The 26284-nt window shown below is 41.2% G+C and overlaps 1 protein-coding gene across 7 annotated transcripts in view; it reads right to left on the reverse strand.

Annotated features, from left to right (window-relative positions):
- Positions 1-12340: 12340 nt before the first annotated feature.
- Positions 12341-26284, reverse strand: part of OSBPL3 (oxysterol binding protein like 3) — a 177264-nt gene continuing 163320 nt past the window's right edge. For 6 of the 7 annotated variants that reach the window (XM_063098980.1, XM_063098985.1, XM_063098981.1 and 3 more), the window contains 5 exons: positions 25339-25483; positions 19993-20137; positions 17651-17777; positions 15688-15810; positions 12341-12643 (listed from right to left, as the gene is read on the reverse strand). In XM_063098980.1, coding sequence (XP_062955050.1) covers positions 12547-12643; positions 15688-15810; positions 17651-17777; positions 19993-20137; positions 25339-25483 — 637 coding nt within the window. In that variant the 3' untranslated portion in view covers positions 12341-12546. The remainder of the gene's footprint in view (positions 12644-15687; positions 15811-17650; positions 17778-19992; positions 20138-25338; positions 25484-26284) is intronic. The other variant, XM_063098986.1, reaches the window with a different exon arrangement.

Here is a 26284-nt window from a genome sequence, read left to right on the forward strand (position 1 = left end):
GTCCCCAGCATGTCACAATGTCTAGCACAGAGTCAACACTCCACAAATACTTGTTGAATGCATAAATGAATGAAGAAACAATCAACAGTGGCTGTGTGTTAGAGATAATTCTAACTTCAGTAATTAGTGCAGTGCCTGGCCTATATCTGGTGCCTAATAAATGATAGCTGTTGATTTTATGGAAGTATTTCTCATCAAATTCTAGTAGCTTCCGTGTCTAACTTGGTTTTATGTATTCTTAAAGGCTGTTGGGATTCTAGGAATGGATTTCCATATAGTTCAGTAACTTTTCAGAAATCCAACCTGCTTCAACTTAGAGAGGTGGTATTTTTTCTGATTAGTTGCCTTTACTTTTATATGCTAATGCACCTTTTATTTATAAAAGAGGATATTAGATGAGACTTGATCTTTCTTTAATTTATTTTTAATTGTACATTTTTCTGGGGTATAGTATGTTATTTTAGTACATGCATATTCTGTACAAGGATTCACTTGGGGTAGGTAACATATCCATCACCTAAACATCTATCTTTTCTTTTGGTGATTACAGTCAGGATCCTCTTTTCTAGCTACTTAGAAATATACGATATAATATTATCAGTTCTAGTCAGCCTAGAACACCAGAACTCATTCTTCCTGTGTACCTGTAGCTTTTTACCCATTAATCCACCCCTTCCCACCCCCTCTTCCCTTCCTGGCCTCTGGTAACTATGACTCTACTCTCTACTTTTATAAGTTGTTGGGTTTTTTTTTTTTTTTTTTTTTTGAGACTTGATCTTCATAGGTGAAGAATCTAATTGGTAGGGGTTTGGGTTATTCCAAACAATGAAACACTCAATAGCATTCAAGTCCCTATGGGAAGGGGTGAGGCAGACGTGGTGGGTGCTGGTTCCAGGTGGTGGGAACTGCACTGTTATGAACACTCTGCTCTGGAACGCCGGGCTGCCCTCCTGAACTGGGAGGCCCCAGGGGATGTGCAAGCCAGAACTCAGCAGCAGAATAAGCCTGTTCTTTTCCTCACTGCCATCCCTGAAAGGTCTCTCTTCATTTTCCTGGAAACTTATCAGTGACAATTAAAACATGTTTTTTCATTTTATTTTCTTTATAAACTTAATTCCATTCAGGCATTTATAAGCCCATGGGTATAAATGAACTCAGTGTTTAGTCTTACATCACTGTTTAAACCATTTGGGCTATAATTCTGTTTTATGATTTCGACATCTCAAGTTATATAGCCAGTATCTGAAGCACATTGGAAAAAAATTGTTTGATAGCTTAAGATAAAGTGCCACTATTCTTTTTTTCAAATTTTAGTGCAAATCATAAATCCACATACCATTGGCCTTCATTTTACAATAGTTTACGAGTAACTCATTTTAATTGTGCTCATATTTGATGGCAATTTATACTGTTCTTCCATTTACTGGTTTGTAATTGGTTCTTATTTTCGTGTTTTATGGAGACTTTCAGCTTCAGATATATTATGCTGATCTAAAGAATTTTTAAGGCTAATGAACAGTCATTGTCATGTTGTAATTTGTCGGTGTAGCTCCCTGTCTCCCCCACCTTTATATGAGCCTTTCTGTGTCTTCCAAAATAGTGATGGCATGGCCTTTGGGGCTAGCCAAGCTAAGAAGCTTACATATGGACAGAGGAACACTCCCCTGGAAGAACCCTCTAGAATCTAGTGCTCCCTTCTGAGTTGGTAGAACTGCTTTTGTCAGCTATAAAGCTCTGTGACTGCTACTTTGTGGGGTTACTACAAGGCTCCAATGCCACAGACACATCTTCTCTTGTTCTCAGCCCTACTGTCTCCTTGCTTCATGGTTTCTGATCTCTTTTTATCTTTAATTTCCCTGTGCTTACCTAGATGTGTGTCTCTTAGGTGCACAAATGTCTTTTGAAAGCATGTGAGGTCTAGGTTATCAACAAATTATCCTGCTTTCTCTAGGAGGGAAACATTCTGTCTTTCAGAGAGACTCTTGTATCGGCACCAGCGTGAATTACAAGGAATTCCAGGCCCCGTACATCCTCCACCTCCTCTGTAAGCACATTGCAGCTGTCTAAAGATGTCATCTCTCTCGAGCGATTTCCTGTGGACATCACTCATTTGCCCCTAATACAAACAGTATCATAATTACTTGCTTGGTCTTTTTTATTTCACAATTCATCTTTCACCTTCAACCTTCAAACCAGAACCAGGACCTCCCAAAGATTTCATGCTTTTCCCAGAAATCTAACGTTTAAGGTCCTGGATCTGCAAACTCACCCATTCATACCTGTTCTCCCCTCACTTTGGAGCTGATCTAGATATGGAATCGAGCCTCTGTCTTTCATTACACAAATACCCACCACACAAGGCATGAGAGTGTGGAAGACGCTACTAAAGGCTGGGGGGAAATAGAAAGTTTATAAGAAAGCAAAACAAGCAACTAAATATTGCATAATCCCAGAAGGCCCTGGGATTTTGCCATCTCTGTGGTTTCTTTGTGTTTGGCTGATCCATACTCTTGCAGTGCCATATTTCACATAGTGTTCTACCAAATTAATTTTCCCAATGAAGGCATCTTTTTTTTTTTTTCTGAAGGGGAATTCCAATATTAGGTTTTATGGTTTTGTTTTTTCTCATCCTCTTACAAAACATTATGTGGATACATCATCATCCTAACTCTATCATAAGTCTAGAAAAGCAATGACCTTCTCGCAGATTTTTTAATTATTCAGGAAAAGAGAAGGGATGAATATTAATTATCTGCTATGTGTTCAGCACACTACTAGATAATTTTTGATACATGTTATTTTATTAATTTCTGTACTATGAAATCAGGGTGGTTTCATCTAACTAATTTGGAAACTGAGGCTCAGAGAGATTAAATAATTTGCCTAAAACTCATGTTGTTTGGAATGCAAAATCAACACAAATTTGTGAAATGACTGCAATTCCATGATATCTCAAGCTCGCAAAGCGATTGCAGGGGACTCCTTGAGGCCCAGGGACACCTCCCTGCCCACCTGCCCCAACCAGCCTCTTAGAATCTCTTCTAAGAAAGAGCTGTGGGAAGGAAGAGCTGGCTGGCCACAGTGGACGCGGTGGCAGTGCTTCTGAACAGAGTCTCAAAAATGGGAAGACTGAGGGGCCTGAGCCAGACTTTATCACTACGAGCCAGTTCCTGGGTTTAATTGCTGTTTGTTTAATTTTTTTTAATGAAAAATGTCAAACCTACACCAACAAGATAGAACAGTATACTAACCCCCATTTCCATCATCCAGCTTCTATAATTATTTGTTTCATCTATAGCCATCCTGCCACAACCACCATCATTTTATTTTGAGGCAAATCCCAGGTTTCATTTTATAGCCAGATCCTCAGCACCTCACTAAGATTTGCTTTTATGTCACTTAAAAATTGGATTAAGATGAAAACCTTAATGGATTGCCTTAATTAAAACCTCCTGCAGTAGATTTAAGTTCTATTAAGCAAATGAGCCTGGTGATATGGGAACCAGAGGGCACTTTGTCAGCTTGGTATTGGTCTAATTCTCCTTTTCCTTACGTCACTATTCCCACCTCCTGCTCCAAAGGTGATTTAATTCCTGAACCAGTCTTTTAATTTTATTTCTTAAAAGACTGGAAATTCATTCTCGCCTGTCCGTGGACATCAGAACTCTAGGCTCTTCAGCCTTTTGTTTCCAGGACTCACACCAGAGGGCTCTCAGGCCTTTGGCTTCAAACTGAGACTCGTACCATTGGCCTCCCTGGTTCTGAGGCTTTCGGACTTTGGCTGAGCCTCACTGCTGGCATCCCAGGGTCTCCAGTTTGCAGATGGCCTATTGTGGGACTTCTCAGCTCTCATTATCACTAAGTCCCTTAGAGGTAGTTCACCTCTCCTTACTTTGGTTAAATTGTAGGCATGTCCTTCTTGACTTTCGTAGGTGAGGCCCTGAGAGAGAAGACCCTGCACCCTTCTCCTGGGCACCTATAGACTGTGCTTTGGGGTAGAGATGCCCGCAAAACTACAGCCTGCAGTGCGAGCTCTGCCTGCCACCTGTGTTTTTTATACAGACTTGTTGGAACAGGGCCATGTCCACTCATTGTCTCTGGCTGCTTTCGGGCTTCACCCGCATAGTTCATTGTACCAGAGACCATGTGGGCTGCAGAGCCTAAGATACGTACTATCTAGCCTTTTCCCAAAAAATTTTGCAAATCCCTGGGATAGAGTACTGTACCTTGAGTTGTTTTCACTATTTACTTTATAAAGTGCCTTCTGTCATAGTTCCTGTCACAGAAAATACTGAAGCGATATCAAATAATGGTCGCATCCTTTCTTTTAACATAAAGGGTTTTCATGATTTATTTAGCCCATAGCACACTTGTTTTAAACATTTCAAGCATTCTAGTCTTTGACTACCATTTCCTATCTTTCCAGATCCTTCCTCCTAGTACTCTGTCTCCAACAATTCTTCAGCCCCACTGCTGTCTGTAATCTATTAATATCTCACAATCCCTCACTGTACACATGCACATGTACATTCTTTCAGATGGCTCAATAATTTCCATTGTTAGGATTAAGAGGAAAACAATAATTTAGGGCAGATTCTGCATTGTCGGTAAGTTCCCTGAGGGCAGGGACTGTGTCTGGCACATGCATGGTACTCTTGAATATTTGCTGACCATTCCCACCTACTCCTGAGATCACACAGGGGCAGCACAGAGGGAACTTTCATGACAATGTGTCCGTTTGCTGTTGGAGCAAATGAGATTTGCAGAGGGTAAGTGGCTACCCGCGGTCTCCCCATTAACTAGAATTAGGCTTCCCAAGTCCCACCCTAGCGTTCTTTTCTGTCCATTTGAGCTGCCTGTGTCCACTGCAAAGACCTGAGGAAACCTCTGGAACAAAGATTACAGAACAAGTGCCTGAAGTTGGAAGAGCGAGGGCTGTTGGGGTCCCACTGTTTGCATCTCATTGTGTAGCATAAGGAGCTGGATTTGGAAACAAGGCAGACACTCACCGGGATGCCCACACTGCTATTGTGAGCATTTGGTCAAGTTGCTTAGCTTCCAGTCCTCAGTGAACTCTTCTGATAAACGGGGAATGCCTAAGAGGGACTGACATGAGGTTTCTGGAGTGGAGTTGCAAAACTGCAACTCACCCTATAACTCACAAGTGAAAAAAACTTAATTCTGTCATCTTGTCAATAACTTATTTGGTCCTAACGATCGCTTCACCTATGGCTTAGCAATGAAAGATTAACCGAAGTTATCCAATTTTGTTTAAAACTTAAATGGGTACAGAGTTTCAGTACGGGTTGACGGAAAGTTCTCATAACAATGTGAACAATTTTTTGACCATACACTTAAAAATGGTTAAAATTTATGTGTATTTTACCACAATAAACATTTTCTAAAAAGTGAAGTCTAATGTGATTGTGTAGACAGTCTGCTTGGGTAATGCTCAGTCACTTTTGGAGAGATAATCTCTCAGATTCCTTGAGATCTGGCCTCACTCTTGGCCCCTGGGGTGGCTTTTGGATGTATGGGTGGGGGACACTGGAGGAGGTGACTGTAGCGAGTGCTTATCATTTTATGCTGCCTTAGCATCCATTCTTAAATATAAGTTTAACTTTTTATACCAGAAGCAGGGCTCAGTCAGCCCGACACAGCTTCCAGGACTAGGCCCTGTCCAGATGGCTCTAGCTGGTGGTCACAAGTAAAGGCTTAGGGGCATCTTTCCCACCTAGCAGGCCGGGCTTTCCAGCTTCCCGCAGCTTCCTTTAAACAAACCATTCAGACGTTTGCCCATGAGCCTGTAGTGGCCACCTATCAGTCACAGCATGACCTCCTGCAACTAGTGCCTGCTTGCTTCAAACCCACTAATTAAACCCCTGAGGGAAATCTGTTTGAAGAATGCCTTAGACCCAATAAAGGCGTTGGCTCACTGGTCCCCTCTCTCTGCTTCTCCCCCCCCCCCCCGACCTACATGTACATGTGGCCTCCTCTTGGTGGCCTCCAGGATCTGACACTTGCAGGGCCTGTAGGTACTAAAAACTTTTAAACTTTTACATCATGGTTGTGTCATCAAAGCCTTGCCGGCAATCTGGCCTCTGACTGCAGGGAACCCCGAAGGACCCATGCACGTAAATCTCCTACTGGGGCTGTCTGTCCAGGCCTCTCAGCTGTTGGGGACAGAGCTACCAGCTAGATGGTTTCATTCAAACAGTGGCTTATGTGATCTGTGGCAAAGAGGGAAGAGTTGCAGTCTTGGGCATGACTTCCTTGGTCTCTCTGGCCCCCCAATCATGTGAGTGCTGCCTGTCTCTATTCCCCACCCTGTTTCATGCCTCCAGGCTGAGGAAACACCAGATATTGTGACACATCAAGCATGTGTCATTGTGCTCGTGGCTGGGAAGCAGGTTGTGGTTTAATTAGCACGGACAGAGAGGAACCATGAGTCATTGTGACCCTCCTTCCCTGCTGCCACGTCCCCTCCCTTCTCTCCACTGCCTCTGAGGTCCTTACAGTCACCGGCTTAGCGGAACCCCCATTCCCGCTCCCCTCATTGCCTGGGCATCTTTTGTCATGGAGCCTTCTCACCGCACCACACCAACTGTGGACCGTTCCACCAGCTTTCCCCAGACTGGCTGCTTCTCAAGGGAGGGACCATTCTCCCTCCCCAGCGTCCAGGACCATTCCTGGCTCAACGTTTCCACAGCAGCTGCTGGGGGTGCCTTCTGTCTGCAGCCATTGTGAAAGTACCCATGAGATGTCACAGGGGAAGGAGGTGATCTGGCACCTACTATTGATTTTCAAAGAGAGTACAAAAGCAATATACAAAATTGTGTGAAAAGAAACACCTAATTTTTCCTAACATGCCATTTTTGAAGTCCTAGAACCATCATGAAATTAGAAGGTGGTGTCCCAGCTCCATGTTGATCAAATGCTGATCAACAAACTGAGGTCTGTGTGTGTGTGTGTGTGTGTGCAAAATATCCCCAGGACATCAGCCAGCTTTGAGAATCACTGCTTTGATATATCTTTCCCAGCCTGATATGTTTAAATTATAGCATTTAATAAACAGCCTGTTCTTAGCTCATTAAAACCATTATAATAACAATTAATATTAGGGAGAACCAAAGAGTTTTTAAAAAGCCATTAATCATACTTCACCTTTGGTAAAGTAAATGGGAACCAAAATCACTTAACAAATTCTGTCCTCTCTGAGGTCTCTATCCACTTGCTGAAAATTCCTCTGAAAGCTCAGGCATGGGCTGTGCTGGTGGCTGTAAGGCCCAGGGGCTTATCGTTCTGTCTGTGCTTCCCTGCCCAGCCCCAGAGACTGAGCTCTGAGAACCGCTCCCCAGGCGCTCCTGTGCTCACTGCGGTTCGGCCAGGAGAGTGGGGGTCTGAGGAGACTGATGTTGGTATAGTTCTTATTCCAGTCTGGAGTTTTCTGACAGAAGCCTCACGTCTCTCTACACCTACAGCTCCTGACAGCTGTCCCCTCCTCAGGAGCTCCAGCCACTGCTGGGGCAGTAACGACTTTCCGCTGTTGCTGACCTCTCGGTGCCTTAGAGCTGCTCGCAGCCCTGCAAGCAGTCCCTGCAGCCTCCTGAACCATCTGGGTTGGATTCCGTTTCCTGCAGGGACTCCAACTAGTTAAGTCCATAATAAATAAGCCTTTATAGAACAGTGATGTCCTGATTTGCTAATCACTGGTAGATGTTAATGCTAGCATTTCATTGGTCTGAATAGAAAATATGACTACATTTTTAAATTAATGGCTTGGAATTTAAATGTGTACCTCCAAATTTTACTGTCTCTTCAAAGTCGACACCTTAGGATGCTTTAATGCCAACTTTGTAGAATAATGGCCAACATGTTAAACTATTCTGACGGTGCCTTTTAAGATTTCCTTCAGTGTCCACAGCACATTATTTTGAATAATGCTGGAAAATGGTCCTCAGATTTCATTCAGTTCAACAGGCAATATCACAATACATATAAGAAAACTGGTAATAATTTCATTATTATGTTTATATGCAAATTTCGCTAATTGTTCTCAAAATGTCTTTTATAGTTTGCTTGCTTTTTTTTTAAGCCAGGATCCAATCAAGGTTCATGAATTGCTTTTGGATGTCTCTTTAAGTGTCTTTAGGGGTGCAGAGATATGACCTTGTGTAACTCTGCGATGTGGCAGCATGTGATGTGACCCCATAAACATACTAATGGACTCAAACGGAACCTCAGTAAACGCTAAGGGTGTTCTTGGCATTGCAAAGGAATGGCAGTAGCTGAATCAGTCACTGGTAAGGGCCATTCAATTGGTGCGAGTGGTCAGCACTTTCCTTTTTCATGTTAGGACACACACAGAGAATAATGATATATTCTCATAGCATGCGGGGAGTAACAGAGGGGGCTCCAACTGACTTGTGCCTGTTCCAAGGGCTGGGGGGATCTACATTTGTAGTATGCCTTGGACTTTTGGGACCAAAAGTAGGTTTCTAAGTTTCTCTGTTCCTGGGGTATTCTTATCTCTGATTCCCATCACTTGAGGTAACCTGGTGTGCTTCTTCGTTGAAAAAGCCTAGGCCAGAGTCTTGTCCTGTCCCCTTTCAGCAGTCACATGTACCCATTAACCTAGAAAAACAAAGACAATGGTGGCCTTTTTCCATGTGATTTATTCACATTCAATTAGCTACATGAGGGAGCTAAACAAATGACAGGAGCTTTTGGGGGAGGCTTAGGGGTATCGATGGAAGGGGGGGATTTAAACAGAAAATAATTTTACATATAGTTAAATAGATATACAAATATACATTTTAAAAAAGTATCTTCTAAGGATAACAGAGAAAGATACAATCATCACGAATAAATTAGCCACTTCTGATCACTGCATTCCTCAAAATCAAAGTTTCCGAAAATGATTTGCATTTTAGATTGTCATGATTTGCAGATATTTACGTGATGCAGATTTCGAACACAGAAAAATAAAGACTAACACTGAGTAACAGATTAATACAATACAGAGAAAAATTGAGCACATGAAAATAATCATCTGGTAGCAAAAATAGATTTATGCTGATGTTAATATCAAAATTAAAGACATTCAAATTAATTATGACAATGCATTGGAACCACTGTTCCTAAGATCACAAAAATGACTTCTTATTGCTCCTACTCATAACTAAAAGGTCCAAGGAGAGTCTATGATAGCTAGAAGGCATAATATAACTTCTAGTATATGTAGTAGGCCTATGTCAAGGTTCAACAGTAAAATAAAAACCTTATTATTTTTCTTTTGGACTTGACATCTTTAACAGTAGAACAAGATCACTCATCATAAATCTGGGAAGCACAGATGAAGGACAGTGCTTGAAACCCAAGCAAATGATGTAGTGGAAGTAATTAAAAGCAGAGTATGAGAAAAGCAGAAAAAGCTGGTAACATCACTGCAGAAGCCCAAACAAAGTAAACATTAACAAAAAATCAGTTTGTATAGTTTTCTGCCCCAGAGAGTCCTGCAGGAGGCCCATGAGTGTTCTGGGTACTTGTTAAGATAACTGGGCTGTGTCCTAAAGTGAACTTCCAGCTGTTTAGTGAGTGCCAGAACCAGCCTGGCTTCTGGGAAGGGAACTGTATGGAGCAGGTGCATTGAGCTTTTACCATTACATCTGACACAGAGAATACCAGCCTAAGGGTACTTTGGGGCCTGGGGAGGGACTGATCCGCTCCCAGCTACACTGGAGACAGTTGACTCATTCCTGAATGGACTGCCTGCAGTTTGGGGTTGTCAAAAGCAGCGAAAGGAGCCTCTGAAGTGCAGTGCAGTCGCCTGCACAAAGCACCACTGCCAAGAAAGTCTGTGTGACTCACCATAAATTTGGGGCAGAATAATTAGGAATAAAACTGAGGTTAAAACACGTGTCTCAAATGGTGCAGAGATTAGCATTATTTAATCGGAAGAGTCAAAGTCCAGAAAATTAAATTCTACCTTAATTCTTCCCAAATAATGCAATGTTTCTGTTTTCCTCATCTTAAAAATATAAAATGTCCTAGAGATACAAAGTTAGTGGAAAGGTGCTTTTGAGAAAAGGGACAGAAGGAAAACAGAAGCCATTTCCCCTCAAGATAGTTTTAAGATTATAGTATCAGGATACATCGCCAAGCTGTTTAAATTTCAAGTCTTTTATAGATGCTGGTACTGACTAGGAGATTTTTTACTTTGCATATAGTTCTGTATCATATTTTAATTCATTCCCACCTCTCATCTCAAATAAGATGACTATAAAGGTGATAATTGGCCCAGTTGTCCCTGTGATTCTAAAATAAAGCATAAGGACTGGCCGGTTAGTTCAGTTGGTTAGAGTGTGGTGCTGATAACACTAAGGTCCGAGGTTTAGATCCCTATACTGGCCAGCCGCCAATAAAATAAGATCAATTAAAATAACAACATTGGGACAATTAAAGAATTTCCAGATACTGCATGACAAAGCTACATCCATTCAGGCCCTGTGTTTCACTTCTGTTGTTTTTTTCCTCTCAAGGCTGGAGCAGGCCTATTTAACAGCCAATATTACTAAAATTTTACATTTACCCTCACACTGTGAAAACTGGATTTGTTTTCCCCTTGAGTACCCTTAAATCTACAGCCTGCTTCCTCAAGTCTGTGAGTAGAATTTGGATAAATGCTTGAAAAGAACAAAGCACACACATGTGTCATTCAACTGCTTAGAAATGGAAAGGATATTCACATTGTGTTCATTTTGATGTCTCGATAAAATGGAATAAATGAATCCAATGTTTAATGAGTTGTTTTATTTATTTTTTAATTTAATTTTATTTTGTCAATATACAATGTGGTTGATTATTGTGGCCCATTACTGAAAAAATAAGTTGTCTTAAAATGCCAGCCACTGGCAGATTCCAAAAGGCTACTGATCCACTTTAGATAACTCTCCATTTGGAAATGTAATACTGTCCAACTGCTTATTGGCTGTGATGCTGAAAGATCACATGTTCTTTTCCCACTATTTATTTTATTCTTCATTCATGGCATTCTACAAGCTCTAAAATTCTTCAAAGATCTAAAAATCCAACATAATTGGATTTTCTGGAGAATTCTTTTTATTATATCATTATACTAGATATTCCATAGGATTGTTATGGACATTAGAGTAAAAGGCTTAACAATTCGGCTTTGGTTTTAATGTAATCTTGTCAGAAGTTGGAATTGCTTTGATAATGCAATTCAACTACTGCACATATTATAGTAATTTGAAATAAAAAACACATTTAAAAAGGCAAAGTTTCCCTGCTTTCAATAGCCATAATCTGTGTTATCTGAGACTGCTGCAAAATTCACAAAAGAGTGATATGAATAAGAACGTGTAGGGAAGGGGCAAGACACTGATAGCTTTATCAGAACACGACAGAAAGGAAGAACATCAATTCTCTACATTTGTCTATAAGGCAGATGGTCAAACTTTTTATACAAGATCTAAAATACGGTGCTTATTAAGAGGTAGAAAATATCAAAACAGTATTTAAGAAAGACAAGTTGAGTATTTAAAACAATCAGTTACTTTGCTAAACTTTCAGAAAGTCAAACTGCTGTGTGGAACGCACTATACGTTTTACACTAAACTGGGACTTCCATACTCAACAGAGATGTGGTCAAACGGGAAGGGTCAAAAAGCTGGGGATGGGGCAGGAAGCAGGAAGCAGGAAACCATTCTTTAACTTGCCAAGGATTAAGCTCTCACTAAGGAGAAATTTCCTACTGCCCCTCTGGGATGCCATTGGATATTTAATTACTGGGGATTTCTCTGATTAATGACAGTTTCTCTGAGCAAGAGAGTACAATCTTGCACATAAGGCAACAGAACTATAGAGGAACAAGCTCAAATGCCTCCTCTTCACGAAGGTGCCATACCCATCTCCTATAAACACATGCATTCCACTAATCTTATACCATCCCCCCTAATTGCTAAAATGCAAATGAAAATATTCTTCAGACTCTAGCACCAGCAGAGTTGTTCTGTACAAGCAATTCAAGAGCTGTCTGAGGCAAAAAGATATCTCAGCTACCAAATTAAACTTGGGTAGCTCACACATGGCCAAGTAACCCTGGGTATTACTTTTAATTTCTTAGTGCACCTGGGAGAGGTTGTTTCTTTTTTTTTTTCTCCAACTTAATTTTATAAGGCATAAATTTGATTTGAATTTTCCCTAACCTTTGGAAAATTAGTGTTAAAGCTTCTTTTCTAACCCACACATTAACATTCAATTTTTCATTTTTATTAAATAGCTTATATATAAAAAGAAATAACAAGGTGTTCTACTACATTCATATAAACAATCATGATAGCATCTGAAGTTGTAAATAAACCCACTGAAGAAAATATATACTTAAATTCTTACAACGCTAAGTAAGCTAAGTACAAGTGAATCATCCTAGGTAACATCTTTTAAATATATAGACACGGGTTATGCTGCTTCGGGAAGCAAACATGGGAGACGTACACGAACGTATCTGTCTTCTTTACTTGTTCACCACAAGATGGGATGGTCCAGTTTGGAAAAACCAAGATCTTTTCTACGTTCCAAATAGGTGCCGTTGCTCACCCAAGAGTCATCACTGGATTTCCTGTGAAAGATGAAACAATTTCTTCCAGACTCTTGAAAATATTGCCATATTCTGCCAACCCCCTGCCCCCATCCTTTTCACGTGCATTCAATGTCCCTGACAGTTCAGTATTGGAACAGGGAAGGGGAAGCCTGGAAGCCATTTTGTTACTTCTGACTTTAACTTCTCAGACCTAGAGCTGTGGAAAGTGGGGCGTCTGAGAGAAGAATGGGTGGGGGGTAGGGTATACAGCGCTTGCTGTATATACAGCACAGCTGGGGTAGTCACCATCTCGGGAGTGACTATGTAAAAGCTACACATCAATCAGCTGTTCATAGAAAGTGATAAATTAACATCATAAAAACAAAAAAAAAAAGGAATTAGAAGTCGTCAAAGTCTGCAGAGAAGTCTTGGTTTACTATTCTCTGAATAGATAACGCATTACGTAGATCAAAATTCAAAAGGCACAAAAGGGTACGTGGCTAGAAGTTCTCTTTCTACTCTGTTCTCCTGGCCTCAGGGTCCTTCTCCTCAGAGGCAGTGATGTTACCAGCTTCATTCTTTCAGAGAAATTCCATGCATGTGTGTGTGTGCCTGCACTCACGCCTCCACCCTCTCCCATCTTTACACAATGGTAGTGCTAGACATTGTCTCACCCCTTGAGTTTTTGACATAACAATGTCTGATGGAGATCATTTCCCATTAGTACAGTAAGGCAGGGGTCAGCAAACTACGTACAGCCCAAGGATCAAATTCCACCTTCTGCCTATCTCTGAAATACTGTTTATTGGAACACAGCCATGCCCATTTGCTTAAATGTTGTCTGTGGTTGCTTTCATTCTGAGTAGCTGGGTTAAAGAATTGCTACTGAGACCTTAGGGCCTGCAAAGCCATCAATATTTACCATTTGCTGTTTACAGGAAAAGAAAACGTTTGGTGACTCAGCAATAAGGGATTCCTCTTTTTCTTACTAAACAGTTTCATGATACTCCATTGTATGGACAGACCACAATTTATCCTAATGGTACCCTCCTGATGTGCCAGCAGTGCTTTCAACTCGAGCTATTATAAACAAAGCACATATTATTTAGTATGTGTGTGATTATAGTTACATTAAAAATTCCTGTAATTAGCACTGTTGGGTCAAAGAATACATGCACTTGTAATTTGGACTGATTCTACCATGTTTTAGAAGCAAAAGTAGAGTGCCTGTTTCCCCACTCTCTCAGGAATGTAGATTTTTATTATACTTGTTTCGCTATTCCCATAAAGGGATGTGTTTAAAATGAGCCGATCTGTGTATCAGATAGTTGGCTATAAAACAAACAGGCCTGACGTGGCCTGATCTGCAGCTACCACTTAGGGTTTCCAGTGGCATTCTGCTGTCCCTCAGTAAGTGGTAATGGTAACACACACATCTCCACACTCCTCTCTGAAATCTCGTTGTTAGGTCTCTCATTTGAACAGCCCCAAGCAAGACTGCTACTGTGGAAAAACCCTCAGTCTTTCCTCCAGTTTTTTATTTTCCCCACTGATACTTTGATAATTCTGTAGACAATGAAATGGAAAAGGAGTGATTACCACCCCAGCTACATCAACTTCAAGCCTTTTCCATTCCAGACACAATTCTTACATGATTGTACATAACATTCTTCACCTTGCATTTAAATGTTAAGTCATTTCCTATATATCTCCACAGCCTTTACGAGGTCATTCTCAATGTTTTTGGATTAGATCAAGTTGATGAATCTCCTTAACTAATACTTGAGAGAGCTTGGTTGCCCACAATTTTTAATGACCCTAAAAAATACTGTAATGAACATCTTTTTAAATGTTCATTTTTTTAATGTTTAAATGTAGTTATGACAATTTCAGGATGAAATTCTGGCCAGTTGATCTTCAATCACTAATATTCCAAGTTCGTGGAAATGATCAGAAGGGATCTGGTAGAATCTACACCAACTTTAGGAAAAAGAATATTATATTTTAGAGATAAAACATTATTTGTTGCTATCTTGACGACTTGGAGAACATATTTTGATAGAATGACAGCTATATCCTCTTAAAATACTTCTGCTGTCCATTAAAAAAAAAGAAAAACAACACCCCCAAACAACCAGAACCAGTGGTCGCCCTGAAAGCAGGACTGAAGTAGAGGAAGTAGGACAGGAGATTGCTGCTTTCCTACATATGCCTGTTATGACTTTCATTTCTAAAAAAATAACAAATGAAAAAACTACACCCATATAGAGCCCTGACCTGGTCGTCAGGAGAAGGAGAGACAGGCCCTGGCCCAGGACGTTGCACTGGGTCCTTCAACAAATCTCCTACAAGGGTACTTCAATAAGTTCATGGAGAAATAGAATTAAAAGATATGAATCTCTCCATGAACTTTTTGAAGCACCCTCGTATGTTTCCTAGGTCTTAGTTTCTTCTCGGTTAGTTAAAATAAAAGAGGGGAGGAGAGAGGTAAAGGGCTGATGACCTGTCATGCCTCTTCTAAAAATTTTACTCTACTTTTAACAAGATCTTCTTAGCAAGTTATTTTACTGTTATTTAACAGTAAATATTCCAAATCCAAGCCCAAGTGTATTGGAACTTCTGCAATTCAAGAATTAGACTACTTGGAATGTCCATTTTGGTAAGCAGTGGGGTGATCATTAATCATCTCTGTCGCTGTGTGAAATACATCTACCTGGGTGACCAGTCTCAGCCATGAATTTAATAAGCTGGTCTGGAACAGGGACTTGGCTGTGGCAGTCTCCCTTGCTTCTCCACAGGCATTTGCTGAGCACCTCCTCTGCAAGCTCTTTGTGCCAGGCCCTCGCAAGGGATGCAGGAAAGAAGACACCACTCCTGCCAAGGACAGCGAAAGGCAGAGCCCCGGAGAAGCATGCGCAAGGTCAGGTCCCAGCACAGGGGAGAGGTTTCCTGCTCCGAAGCAGAAAGAATGCGGAGGATGCTCTCATGTGAGGAGGGACACTCTTGTCCCCTTTCTCCAGACCAGAAGCATGAAGTGTGGGCAGGACCTTTCAATTGACGACCCACACGATCTGGGCACAAACCTGAAAAACCGAGGCTGGTGCTCCATGTTATTTTCTTCTAAGACCCGGCGCCTTTCTCTCTGCAGCTGTTCGATCCTCTGCTTTTGCATTTCAGCTTCTTCTAAGTTCCCTTCTTCTAGAAACCTGAGGCATTGAGGGGAAAAAAATAAAATATTAATTCCAAGGAAACATAACAATTGTCATGTGCATGTGTCCAAGACTAGATATTCAAAATCCTCTCCTATACATAGGAACCCTCCCCCAACCCTTAAAACAGTATTCTGAGGTAGTTATTAGGAAGACAATATTTTTTGAATTGGTGATATATTAATACAGAATTTATAAATTATATCTACAGAAAGGAATTTTGGGCAAAGTCTTCCTTTCTTCCTTGTCTCTAATTCTACCTGTTTCCTGGCCCATCTCCCCCACCTTTACCCTCCCACCTGCTGTTAGTAGCTTCTTGTGCATCCTTCTAGAGATTTCTTACATGCATATATAAGCAAATATTAAGATATAGTTTTACCCCTCCCTCCCTTTTAAAAACATAAATGGAAGCATGCTACACATACTATCTATATCTTGATTTTCCTTTGGTTTACTTTTTACTTCACATGTATCTTGGAGATCTTTCCATGGTAATACACAGACATCTTCATTTTTTAATAGCTCTATAATATTCAGTTGTGTGGATACACAATAATTTCCTACTGATAGACATTTGGGATGTTCCCAATTTTTTAATGTTACAATTAATGCTGCAGTGAATGACCTTGTATATCTGTCATTTTGCACATAGGTAAGTATAAAGGTAGGAAAAATTTGGAGAAGTGCAACTGCTGGGTTAAAGGTTGAGCTTGTAATTTATATATTACCCAACTGCCCTTTATGTGGATTACAGCAATTTACATTCCCATTGGCGAAGTTATGAATGCCCTTTTCTCCCACTGCCTCAGAGTATATCAGATTTTAGAACTTTTGTCAATCTGATAGGCTGAGAAATGGTATGTCAGTGTGGTTTTAAAAATTTGCATTTTTCGGGCCGAGCCCGTGGCGCACTCGGGAGAGTGTGGCGCTGGGAGCGCAGCGACAACGCTCCCGCCGTGGGTTCGGATCCTATATAGGAATGGCTGGTGCACTCACTGGCTGAGTACCAGTCACGAAAAAGACAAAAAAGAAAAAAAAAAATTTGCATTTTTCTTATTATGAGTGAGGCTGAACATCTTTTCATATGTTTAAGGGACACCTGCATTTCCTATTTTTGTGAACTCATTTTCTCATGTCCATATCTTCTAACAGGTTAGTCTATTAGATTTCTGGAACCAATTCATGATATGAGTTCCAAATACATATTTCTCAGTTTGTCATTTATCTTTTAACCTTGGTTATACATTTTTATTTACTTTGCCATTAAGAAGGGTTGTTTTTGTTTCGTTTTTTTAAAATAAAATCAAATGCAGCAATGTTCTTTTTTTTTGGTTTGTGCATTTTGAGTCTGAATTACAAAGGCATTAGGGGAGAGATTATTATTTCCATTTTACTGAGTAGGAAGCTGAGACTGAGAGAGATTAAAAGACTTTCATGTGCCACACAGCTTGTTAGCAGAAAACCTAGAATCAGTTCAATCTCTCAGTGCCCCAGAATAATTTAAACTTGAGAGGTCAGAGGAGCTGGATGCTTTTCAGTCTTTCAAATACACAGTAAGTTCTTTACTACTGCATGCTGTAAAACTCTTCAAAATAAACACTTTTTGGGGGGGGTTTCAAAAGAAACGGGGGTCTATTGATAAACAAAGTCCATGCCCCACTCAGATCTAAGCTGGGCTCCACTTCTTGTATGACACGATTGCCTAAATCCCCCTCCGCCTCTCCTGATGACATTACCTAGCTCTCTCGGGTGCCTCTGATGGCCTGGGAGTTGTTAATAAGACTTTCTGTAAAGAGTTTTACATTTCTGGAGAGTAAAATCATTAAAAAACCCTTACCTTTGGTCTGGCCTAAATCGAGTGTCAGTAGGTGGTAATAATGACTTTGACAACGGATCCATTTCATTTAATTCGAGTGCAAACTGTGTGAAGCCATAATACTGCTCATAGCCTTTCGGCATGGGATCTAAAAGGAAAACAAGCCATTCACCCTCACTTGTATTTCATTTATGCTGCATTTTAATTCCTTTACCGTTTTCATTCAGACCAGCTACAATTTTGCTTTCTCAGCTCTAAATTGTTCCATTTCTATTAAAATATTCTAACAAACAGGTGCTGAATATTTCTCTATAAATCTTCTCTATAAGTTTTCTTCTATCTACAGGATTACGGCCTCCTTTGTGTGGTCATATAGCAAATGTATTCAATGCTGGGAAGTTTCTGTATTGTTTAAGCTATGAAAATAATTTGAGATTAAAATAAACATGCTAGAAAGAACTTTGGGTCCATTTTTCCTGACTAAAGAGACTTACTCTAGAGAATCCATTTTTCATTTAAGCAACGTCAAATTCTCCTACAGCTCTGTCTAGTACATAGAACAGTGCTAAACCCATAGCAAGTGGTCAATGTTATTGTTTTCTTCCATTCCTGCCCTTGTTTTCACCAACTCTTGCCCCCAAATCTTAGATTTCTGACTTTAGAAATGAAACTAAACATACCCAAATTTATATATTGGGTAAATTGAATGTAGACCAATAAAATCCGCACACGGCCTTAGCTCTTGCTATTCACATATATACAAATGCTTTGCACGAGCTTTTCTGCAGATCAATTTTTTGAAGCTTCAGACGTCCTTCTCATAACTAGTCTAACTCTCTGTGTATCCTATGCATGAAAATAATAGTAAAGCTTCCTACTATGTCTTCAGAAACCCATCCCAGCCCCGTAACACCTGAGAGTAAAGACAGTGGTTTTTCTTAAAGATGGGCCAGGGATGCTCACAGCCAACGTAGGGACATAAGATCAATGGATAATAGTAACAACTTAAACAGTGTTCCTTTGTCAAGGTGCTACTTTAACATCCAGAGGGGATGGCAGTTTGCATCTGTGGCCAATACTTTCAGCAAAGGAAGGACACTATCCTACTTGCAAAATCTCATGTGTGCCTCTGAAGCAGGTAGGTGGCCACTGGTGCCAATTCATTCTAGCTTCGTGGCAAACTCTGCAATGGTGGACGTGGCTGCTACGTGTTGAAAGAGACATCATTGGCTGCCTGCTCTACAGTCACTTCTCTTTTTTACCTGCTACCAGATCACTGTTTCTGTTCTGGCATAACTGTCCTCCCCACCCCGCACCTTCCCAAGGGATGAACCCAAGCCTAACAGAATCTCCCCTGCCCATGATTAGCTCAGGGACGGGTTTGGACTCACTTCAGGCTGACGTGATGTAAAGACACACTTGCTGGGGGGATCCTAGGAAATACTACACTCCTGAGAAGAGAGGTACAAGAGAAGAAAGCTCTCTTGTCCTCTCCTTCTTGCCTCCTTGGTGTGCTGCCATGCAGGGATATGACACTGAATTGTGACAACTGTGTTACATCCATGAGGGGAGACATCCACGGCACACTGGAAATGTGTCCTTTCTGTTCTGCGTCCTTCACACAGGTAAGTGGCCTATGTAACAGCCCCGGGGCCACCCACTCCCTCACTCACTGTGAAGAAATAGCACATATCCTAATGGTGTAAGCCACTAGCAGAATGGTTTTCTTTGTCATTTGGTTTTTATCAGCCTAAAGCATTCTAACAGTTGTATCTCAGAACAATAGTTTTATAATATGACTACGACTTGGGGAAAAAACACATTTCTGAGATTAGAAGGAATAAGGTGTTAAAATATTGTGGGGATGCACTTTTCCCCACAGCTGTTACAAGGGCTCAGCATCCCTCTGGAATCACAGGAGAGATCAGAATGGTCTATGGTGTTGGGTCAACCGGGGGGATCCCCAATGCTTGCTGAACCCCTAGGTCACTCTTTCTCCAGTAATACTTTCTTCTTTGTTCTTGCTCTAAAATGACTTCTTGCATTTCATTGATATTCTTTCACAGTGCCCAGTATAGTCATATGTATGGACTAGAACATTCTCTCAGAGAATGCCCATGGATTAGCAAGGGCTTCTTTCTGTGGTTAGGAACCCAGTACCTAGCACCCAAATGAGGTGGTGGTGTAGCAGGATGAGGAGTTTGAGTCGTGATTAGATGAACGAAAGAAGGGCCGATACCTCTGACCTAGTTCACAGCAGGTGGAGGTGGGGGACACCAAATGGACACTGACCTAGCCGCAGCTCCTCTTGTCACGCCCACCTACCCACCCTCTGCCAGGGGGCGATAAACCCAGATACCCACTTGCTCTCCAGACACAGGTGGAGGAGGAGGAGCCTCCACAGTAGATGCTTTCGTGCCATTTCCCAAACAGCCGATGCACGGCCTTCCCGCTCCTGTCAAACACGGTGCCTTCGATCTCGTGGGCGTTAGTGCTCCAGTATTTTGCCTAGGATTCAAATGACAGTTAGTTGTCTGTTTAGTACTTCAGTGTCAGATTATTACATATATATTTAATGCACATTATGTTTTGAAATACGTATACATTGTGGAATGGCTAAATCAAGCTAATTGACATATGTATTAACTGACATACTTATTGTTTGTGGTAAGAACACTTCAACACTACTCCTAGAAACTGTCAAGTATACATTGTTACGAACTGTAGTCACCATGTTGTACAATAGATCTCTTGAACTCATTCCTCTTGTCCAAGTGAAATTTTGTATCCTTTGACCAACATGTCCCAAATCCTCCCCAAACCCATGGCAGCCACCATTCTACTCTCTGCTTCTATGAGTTCAACTTTTTTAGATTCCACACATAAGTGAGAACATGGGTATTTGTCTTTCTGTGCCTGGCTTATTTCACTTAACATAATGTCCTCCAGGTTCATCCATGTTGTCACAATGACAGGATTTCCTTCTTTTTAAAGGCTAAATTGTATTTCTTTGTGTATATATACCCATATTTTCTTTATCCACTCATCTATTTTTGGACACTTAGGTTGATTACATGTCTTGACTATCATGAATAGTGTTGCAATAAACACAGGAATGCAGATATCTCTTGGACATATTGATTTTACTTCCTTTGGAAATATACGCAGTAGTGGAATTGCTGGATCATATGGTAATTTCATTTTTAATTTTTTGAGGAATCCCCACTCTGTTTTCCGTAATGGTTGTACTAATTTACATTCCTACCTACACTGTACAAGGGTCCCCTTTTATCCACATTCTTGCCAACACTTGTTATCTTTTGTCTTTTTCTTAACAGCCATTCTAAAAGGTATGAGGTGATGTCATTTTGTTTTTAATTTGCATTCTCCTGATGATTAGTGATGTTGAACATTTTTTCATCTATCTGTTGGCCATTTGTATATCTTCTGAGTTTTTTGTTTTGTTTTTTTGCAGCTGACTGGTATGGGGATCCAAACCTGTGACCTCAGTGTTAGATGGCTGCACTACAACCAACTGAGCTAATCAGCCAGCCCTTTGAGAAATGTTTATTCAGGTCCTTTGGTCATTTTTTAGTCAGGTTATTTGTTCTCTCGCTATTGAGTTGAGTTCCTTATATATTTTGGATATTAACCTCTTATCAGATGTATAATTTGCAAATCTTTTCTCCCATTCTGTAGGTTGTCTCTTCTTTATTGTTTCTTTTGCTGTGTACAAGCTTTTTAGTTTGATGTAGTCCCATTTGTCTATTTCTGCTCTTGTTCCCTGTGTTTTGGAAGTCTATCCTCCCCCCCAAAATCATTGCACAGGCCAACATCATGGAGTTTCCCCCAATATATATATATATATTTTTAAAGATGACCGGTAAGGGGATCTTAACCCTTGACTTGGTGTTGTCAGCACCACGCTCACCCAGTGAGCTAACTGGCCATCCCTATATGGGATCCGAACCCATGGCCTTGGAGTTATCAGCACCACACTCTCCCAAGTGAGCCACGGGCCGGCCCCATCCCCCCTATATTTTCTTTTAGCAGTTTTAATTTCAGGTCTTATGTTTAAGTGTTTAATCCAATTTGAGTTGATTTTTATATATAATTTGAGATAAGGGTCTAATTTCATTCTTTTGTATGTGGATATCCAGTTTTTCCAACACCATTTATTGTAGGGGCTTTTCTTTCCCCATTGTGTGTTCTCGGCACCTTTGTCAAAAATCAACTAATCCTAAATGGATGGATTTATTTCTGGGTTCTCTTTTCTGTTCCATTGGTCTATGTGTCTGTTTTATGCCTGGGCTCTGGCTTTTTTTTTTTTTTTTAAATCATACCTTTAGTTATTTAATAAAAATTAATGGTAAACTCTCTAATTTGTACCTGAATAACCAACATTTATGTAAGATACATTGTTTTTTTCTACTTTTGCTACATACAATGTAGGAAGGAAATGCTGAGTTCTACCCTTAAGACATCAGCCAAGTAGTGTGGTTGGCCCATAAGCCTCCTCTTATAGATCAGCTGTTCCTTGGCTGTCACCGTGGCTCTTACAGCACTGTAGCTCTGACTACTGCAAGGAAATTTAACTCATATAATTTTTTTCTCTAAAAATACTAGATGGTCCTTTGCAAACCAACCAAGGAGGCTGCTTGAATTCAGTTTATTATTTTTTCCCCCAAAATAGGATTGTTCATCCAACCCACTGGAACCTTATGCAGACCATGACCTCACTGTGTACTGACTGTGGTCTGTGAGATGCCTTGCACTCAGTTCAGTTCAAGCCAAACCAGCCCAGCCCAGCCCAGCCCAACCTTGCCTGTTTTATACAGTACCACACCCGAGCCAGCAGAGGGAGCTCTAACACGCTATAGCTAATTTTTTCAACTCCCAATACCTGGCTGCCCTAAAAATCTCTATGAAAGAGCAGAAAGAAGGTATTTCTCCATAAATCAAAAATCCTAGTACTATTTTCAGCTGAAATGGAATCCATATTTGGAAACCAACAAAGTTGAGTGGCATTTTCAGGTCGTATTCCAGTGGTTCAGCTTCTCCTTTCCAAAGCTGTGGTAAAAATGGGAAGGAAGGATGGGGTATAACAGCATCTCAGCACTGAAGTAGAAATTTAAAATTAAGGGCTGAGCCCGTGGCGCACTCGGGAGAGTGCGGTGCTGGGAGCGCAGCGACGCTCCCGGCGCGGGTTCAGATCCTAGTGCGCTCACTGGCTGAGTACCGGTCACGAAAAAGACAAAAAAAAAAAAAAAAGAAATTTAAAATTAAGTTCTCCAGCCATGTAAAAATGAGGGGGGGAAAAAAAGGCTGTTCAGATTCTTAACTTTGTTCTGAAGCAGGAGTCAGATTTCCTCTCAGAGGTTATTTGCCTACAAATCCAATGCTGACAATTTGATGAAAAGCCACAGAGGGAGAGTCTTATTCCATAGGTAATTGTGGCATTTGCTTTCAGATTCTCTTTCAACACCAGAGGCATGTCCAATGCTCATCTCTCATAACTACAAAAATCCATTCTCTGGTCCTCAGTGGATGAGAACCAAGTGGGTGGGTAGACGTGGCTCTAGCACATTTCCCTGGGGAAATGATGAGAACTAGGTGGCTCTCACCTGGTCAGGGTAACATGCCCTGCTCCAGGTTGCCCTTTCCTTTTGTACAGAAAGCTTATTAGACAAAGCTTTCAAGGTAGGGTCATATTTATTTTACCCCAAGTGTAAGGTCATTGCAGCTTTATGTCTGCCTATAATCCATTTATGAGCGCAATAATAAAGACCCCAATCCACCTCTTCATGAGCACCCCCTATGGGTTACGGGTGGTACAGAGAGGTACTGCATGAAATTCCACAATTAGAACCTAATCTCTCAGCTTATGATTTTGATCTTAAACACAAACATGTAGTGCCCCCTTACCCTAGGGAAATATGTTCCAAGACCCCCAGTAGATGCCTGAAACCATGGATAGTGTCAAACCCTGTACATACTATGCACAGATTTCTTTTTCCTTCTTCAAAATTTCATACAAAGAAGATTCATTCTTACCGTAGATCTCAGCAACCTCAGCATGTGATTTTTTTCTTTCCTTATTAAGTCAAGAAATTCACCTTTTCACTTAAGGGAAACACTTTATGGCCTCCCTTTGGCATATTCAAATTATCAGCATCACTACTCGTGCGCCTTGGGGCCATTATTAAGTAAAACAAGGGTGACTTGAACACAAGTGCTGCTACTGTGACAGTGGATCTGATAACTGAGATGGCTTCCAAGTGATGAACGGGCGGGGAACGTGGACAATGTGAATATGCTGGACAAAGGGAGCATCCACATCGCAGGCAGGACAGAGCAGGACGGTGAGAGATTTTACCATGTTACTCAGAATGGTGCACAATTTAAAACTTATGAATTATTTCTGGAATTTTCTATTTGGTATTTTTGGACTATGGTCGACCATGGGCAACTGAAACTTACAGAGGGCAGTACTTTGTTCCTTGAGGAAGGTAACACTTTAAAGCCATTTTAAATACCTGAAATTATTAAGGGGAAGAAGCAATCTAGGAGGGAGAGAAGATGGACAAGCTAAGGAAGCTGAAATGATAAAGAGACAATTCCATCCTTTTTTGCTTCTGGAAAATCTCTGCATCATTCTCTGACTGTTTATGCACCTCTGCTGTGTGCCAGACACCATTTCCAGGCATCAGGGCTACAGTCGTGAGCAAGATGGAGCAGGGAGTCAGGGATGGCAAGGGGGATGTGGAGAACAGAAAATAAACTAGTAAAGCAATAACGGGCAAGCTAACCTCAGACATGATAAAACTTTGAAGAAAACAGGACACGACAGAGAGTGAGTGACAGGGTGGGGCTGGTGGCTAGAGGATCTGGGGAGAGAAGCCCTGGCAGAGAAAATGAAGAAAGAGAAAGACCAGTGTGGCCAGGGGATGGCACAGAGGGGAGGAGAGTGTGGGAGGAGCGGAGGGTGGAGAGGAGCAAGGGTGGCATGTGAGTGCATGTGTGTACACATGAGTGTGCAAGCACATGTGTGAAGGGGTGGGAGTGGGGACTGCAGACTGTGCAGGGCCTTGTGGGCCACTGTATGGATGCAGGCTTTTATTCTGATAAAGATGGAAGTTGTTGGAGGGTTTTGCTCAAAGGAATGATATGGCATGAATTATTATTAATTGTGGCAAACCATACATAACAAAATTTACCTTTTTAACCCTTTCTAAGTGTACAGTTCAGTGGCAGTAAGTACATTCACAATGTTATGCAACTATCAGCACCATCCGTCAACAGAACTCTTTACATCTTGTAAAGCTGAAACTCTACCCATTAAATACTAATTCCCCATTCCTCTCTCTCTCAGCCCCCAGCAACCACCATTCTATTGTTTGTCTATGAATTTAACTCCTCCAGTATCTCATATAAGGGAATCATGCAGTATACGTGTCTTGTGTCTGGTTTATTTCACTTAGCTTAATGTCTTCAAGGTGCATCGATGTTAAGGCATGATAACATATATTAAAAGGGTCCCTCTGGCTGCTGCGCTGAGGAGAGATCATAGGGGAGTAAGGGTGGGAGGAAGGAGGCAAGGAGGGGGTACTGCTTGCGTGCTGGTACGAAGGTAAAGGTAAAAAATACCCCCAAATGCCCTGTGCCCAAGGCCCGGGCTCTGCCAGAGCTCAGAGGGCCACCCAAGTCACCTTTATAAAGTTCACTTTGCAGTGGCAGGAATCATCACTCAGGTTTCTGATGACAATCTCTCCATAGTGCTCAATCCACCTCTGACCACTTAAGATGTTGTGGATGCAAGAGGTCACTTTGTTCCACTCAAAATGATCTCCAAAACTAAAACAGAGAAAAAGGTGAAAGTATTGACTCCCAGAAGAGCCAGCAGAAAATGCAAACAAACACCACTATTTTAGAAAGTAAATCATGCAGTGAACTGCTCATTCCTTCATTCATGGAACCAACACTGACGGCGTCTACACCATGCTGGGCATTGTACGAGCTTCTGCTCTCCAAGAAGGCATGCATGCCATAGAAAATGACAGTAGACAGATTCGAGTACTCTGGAAGCTGCCAGAGTTCAGTAGAAGCTGCTGATCTCCCGGAACAACCCACTCCTTCTTCTGACAGAGGAGGCAATGCAGAGCCAGAGGTAACTTGTATAAAGTTGCCGAACTAGGAGAGGGAATGGGTGTGAGGAAGGTATGGGGGTTTTACACAATTTGCTAGATATTTATTACTTGCGGCTTTTATGATAATAAAGTATTCAGATATCACTTATGGCGTTAAATAATAATTATGGAAATAATGGTAATGAGACCAAACACCTATATGGCACATACATGTGCTAAGTACTATTTTAAGTGCTTTACATATATTATATTTCATCTTCACAATGGCCCCAGGAAATAGGTGGTTTATTATCCCCAACCTATAGACGAGGGAACCAGAGATCGGAAGGGTGAAGTTACCAGCCAGGTACTCACAATCGGTAGGGGACAGAGAAGAGTGTGAAGCTTGACTGTGGCTCCAGAATCCCTGCTCACAATCACTGTGCTTTATAACTAAGCATCAATGATGCCTGTAAGATCAAGGCCATTATCTTTCTTAAAAGGAATTTTGACAGTGAGGCAGGACAAC

Source organism: Cynocephalus volans, chromosome 6 (genome assembly GCF_027409185.1).
Source record: "Cynocephalus volans isolate mCynVol1 chromosome 6, mCynVol1.pri, whole genome shotgun sequence".
Taxonomy (NCBI): domain Eukaryota; kingdom Metazoa; phylum Chordata; class Mammalia; order Dermoptera; family Cynocephalidae; genus Cynocephalus; species Cynocephalus volans.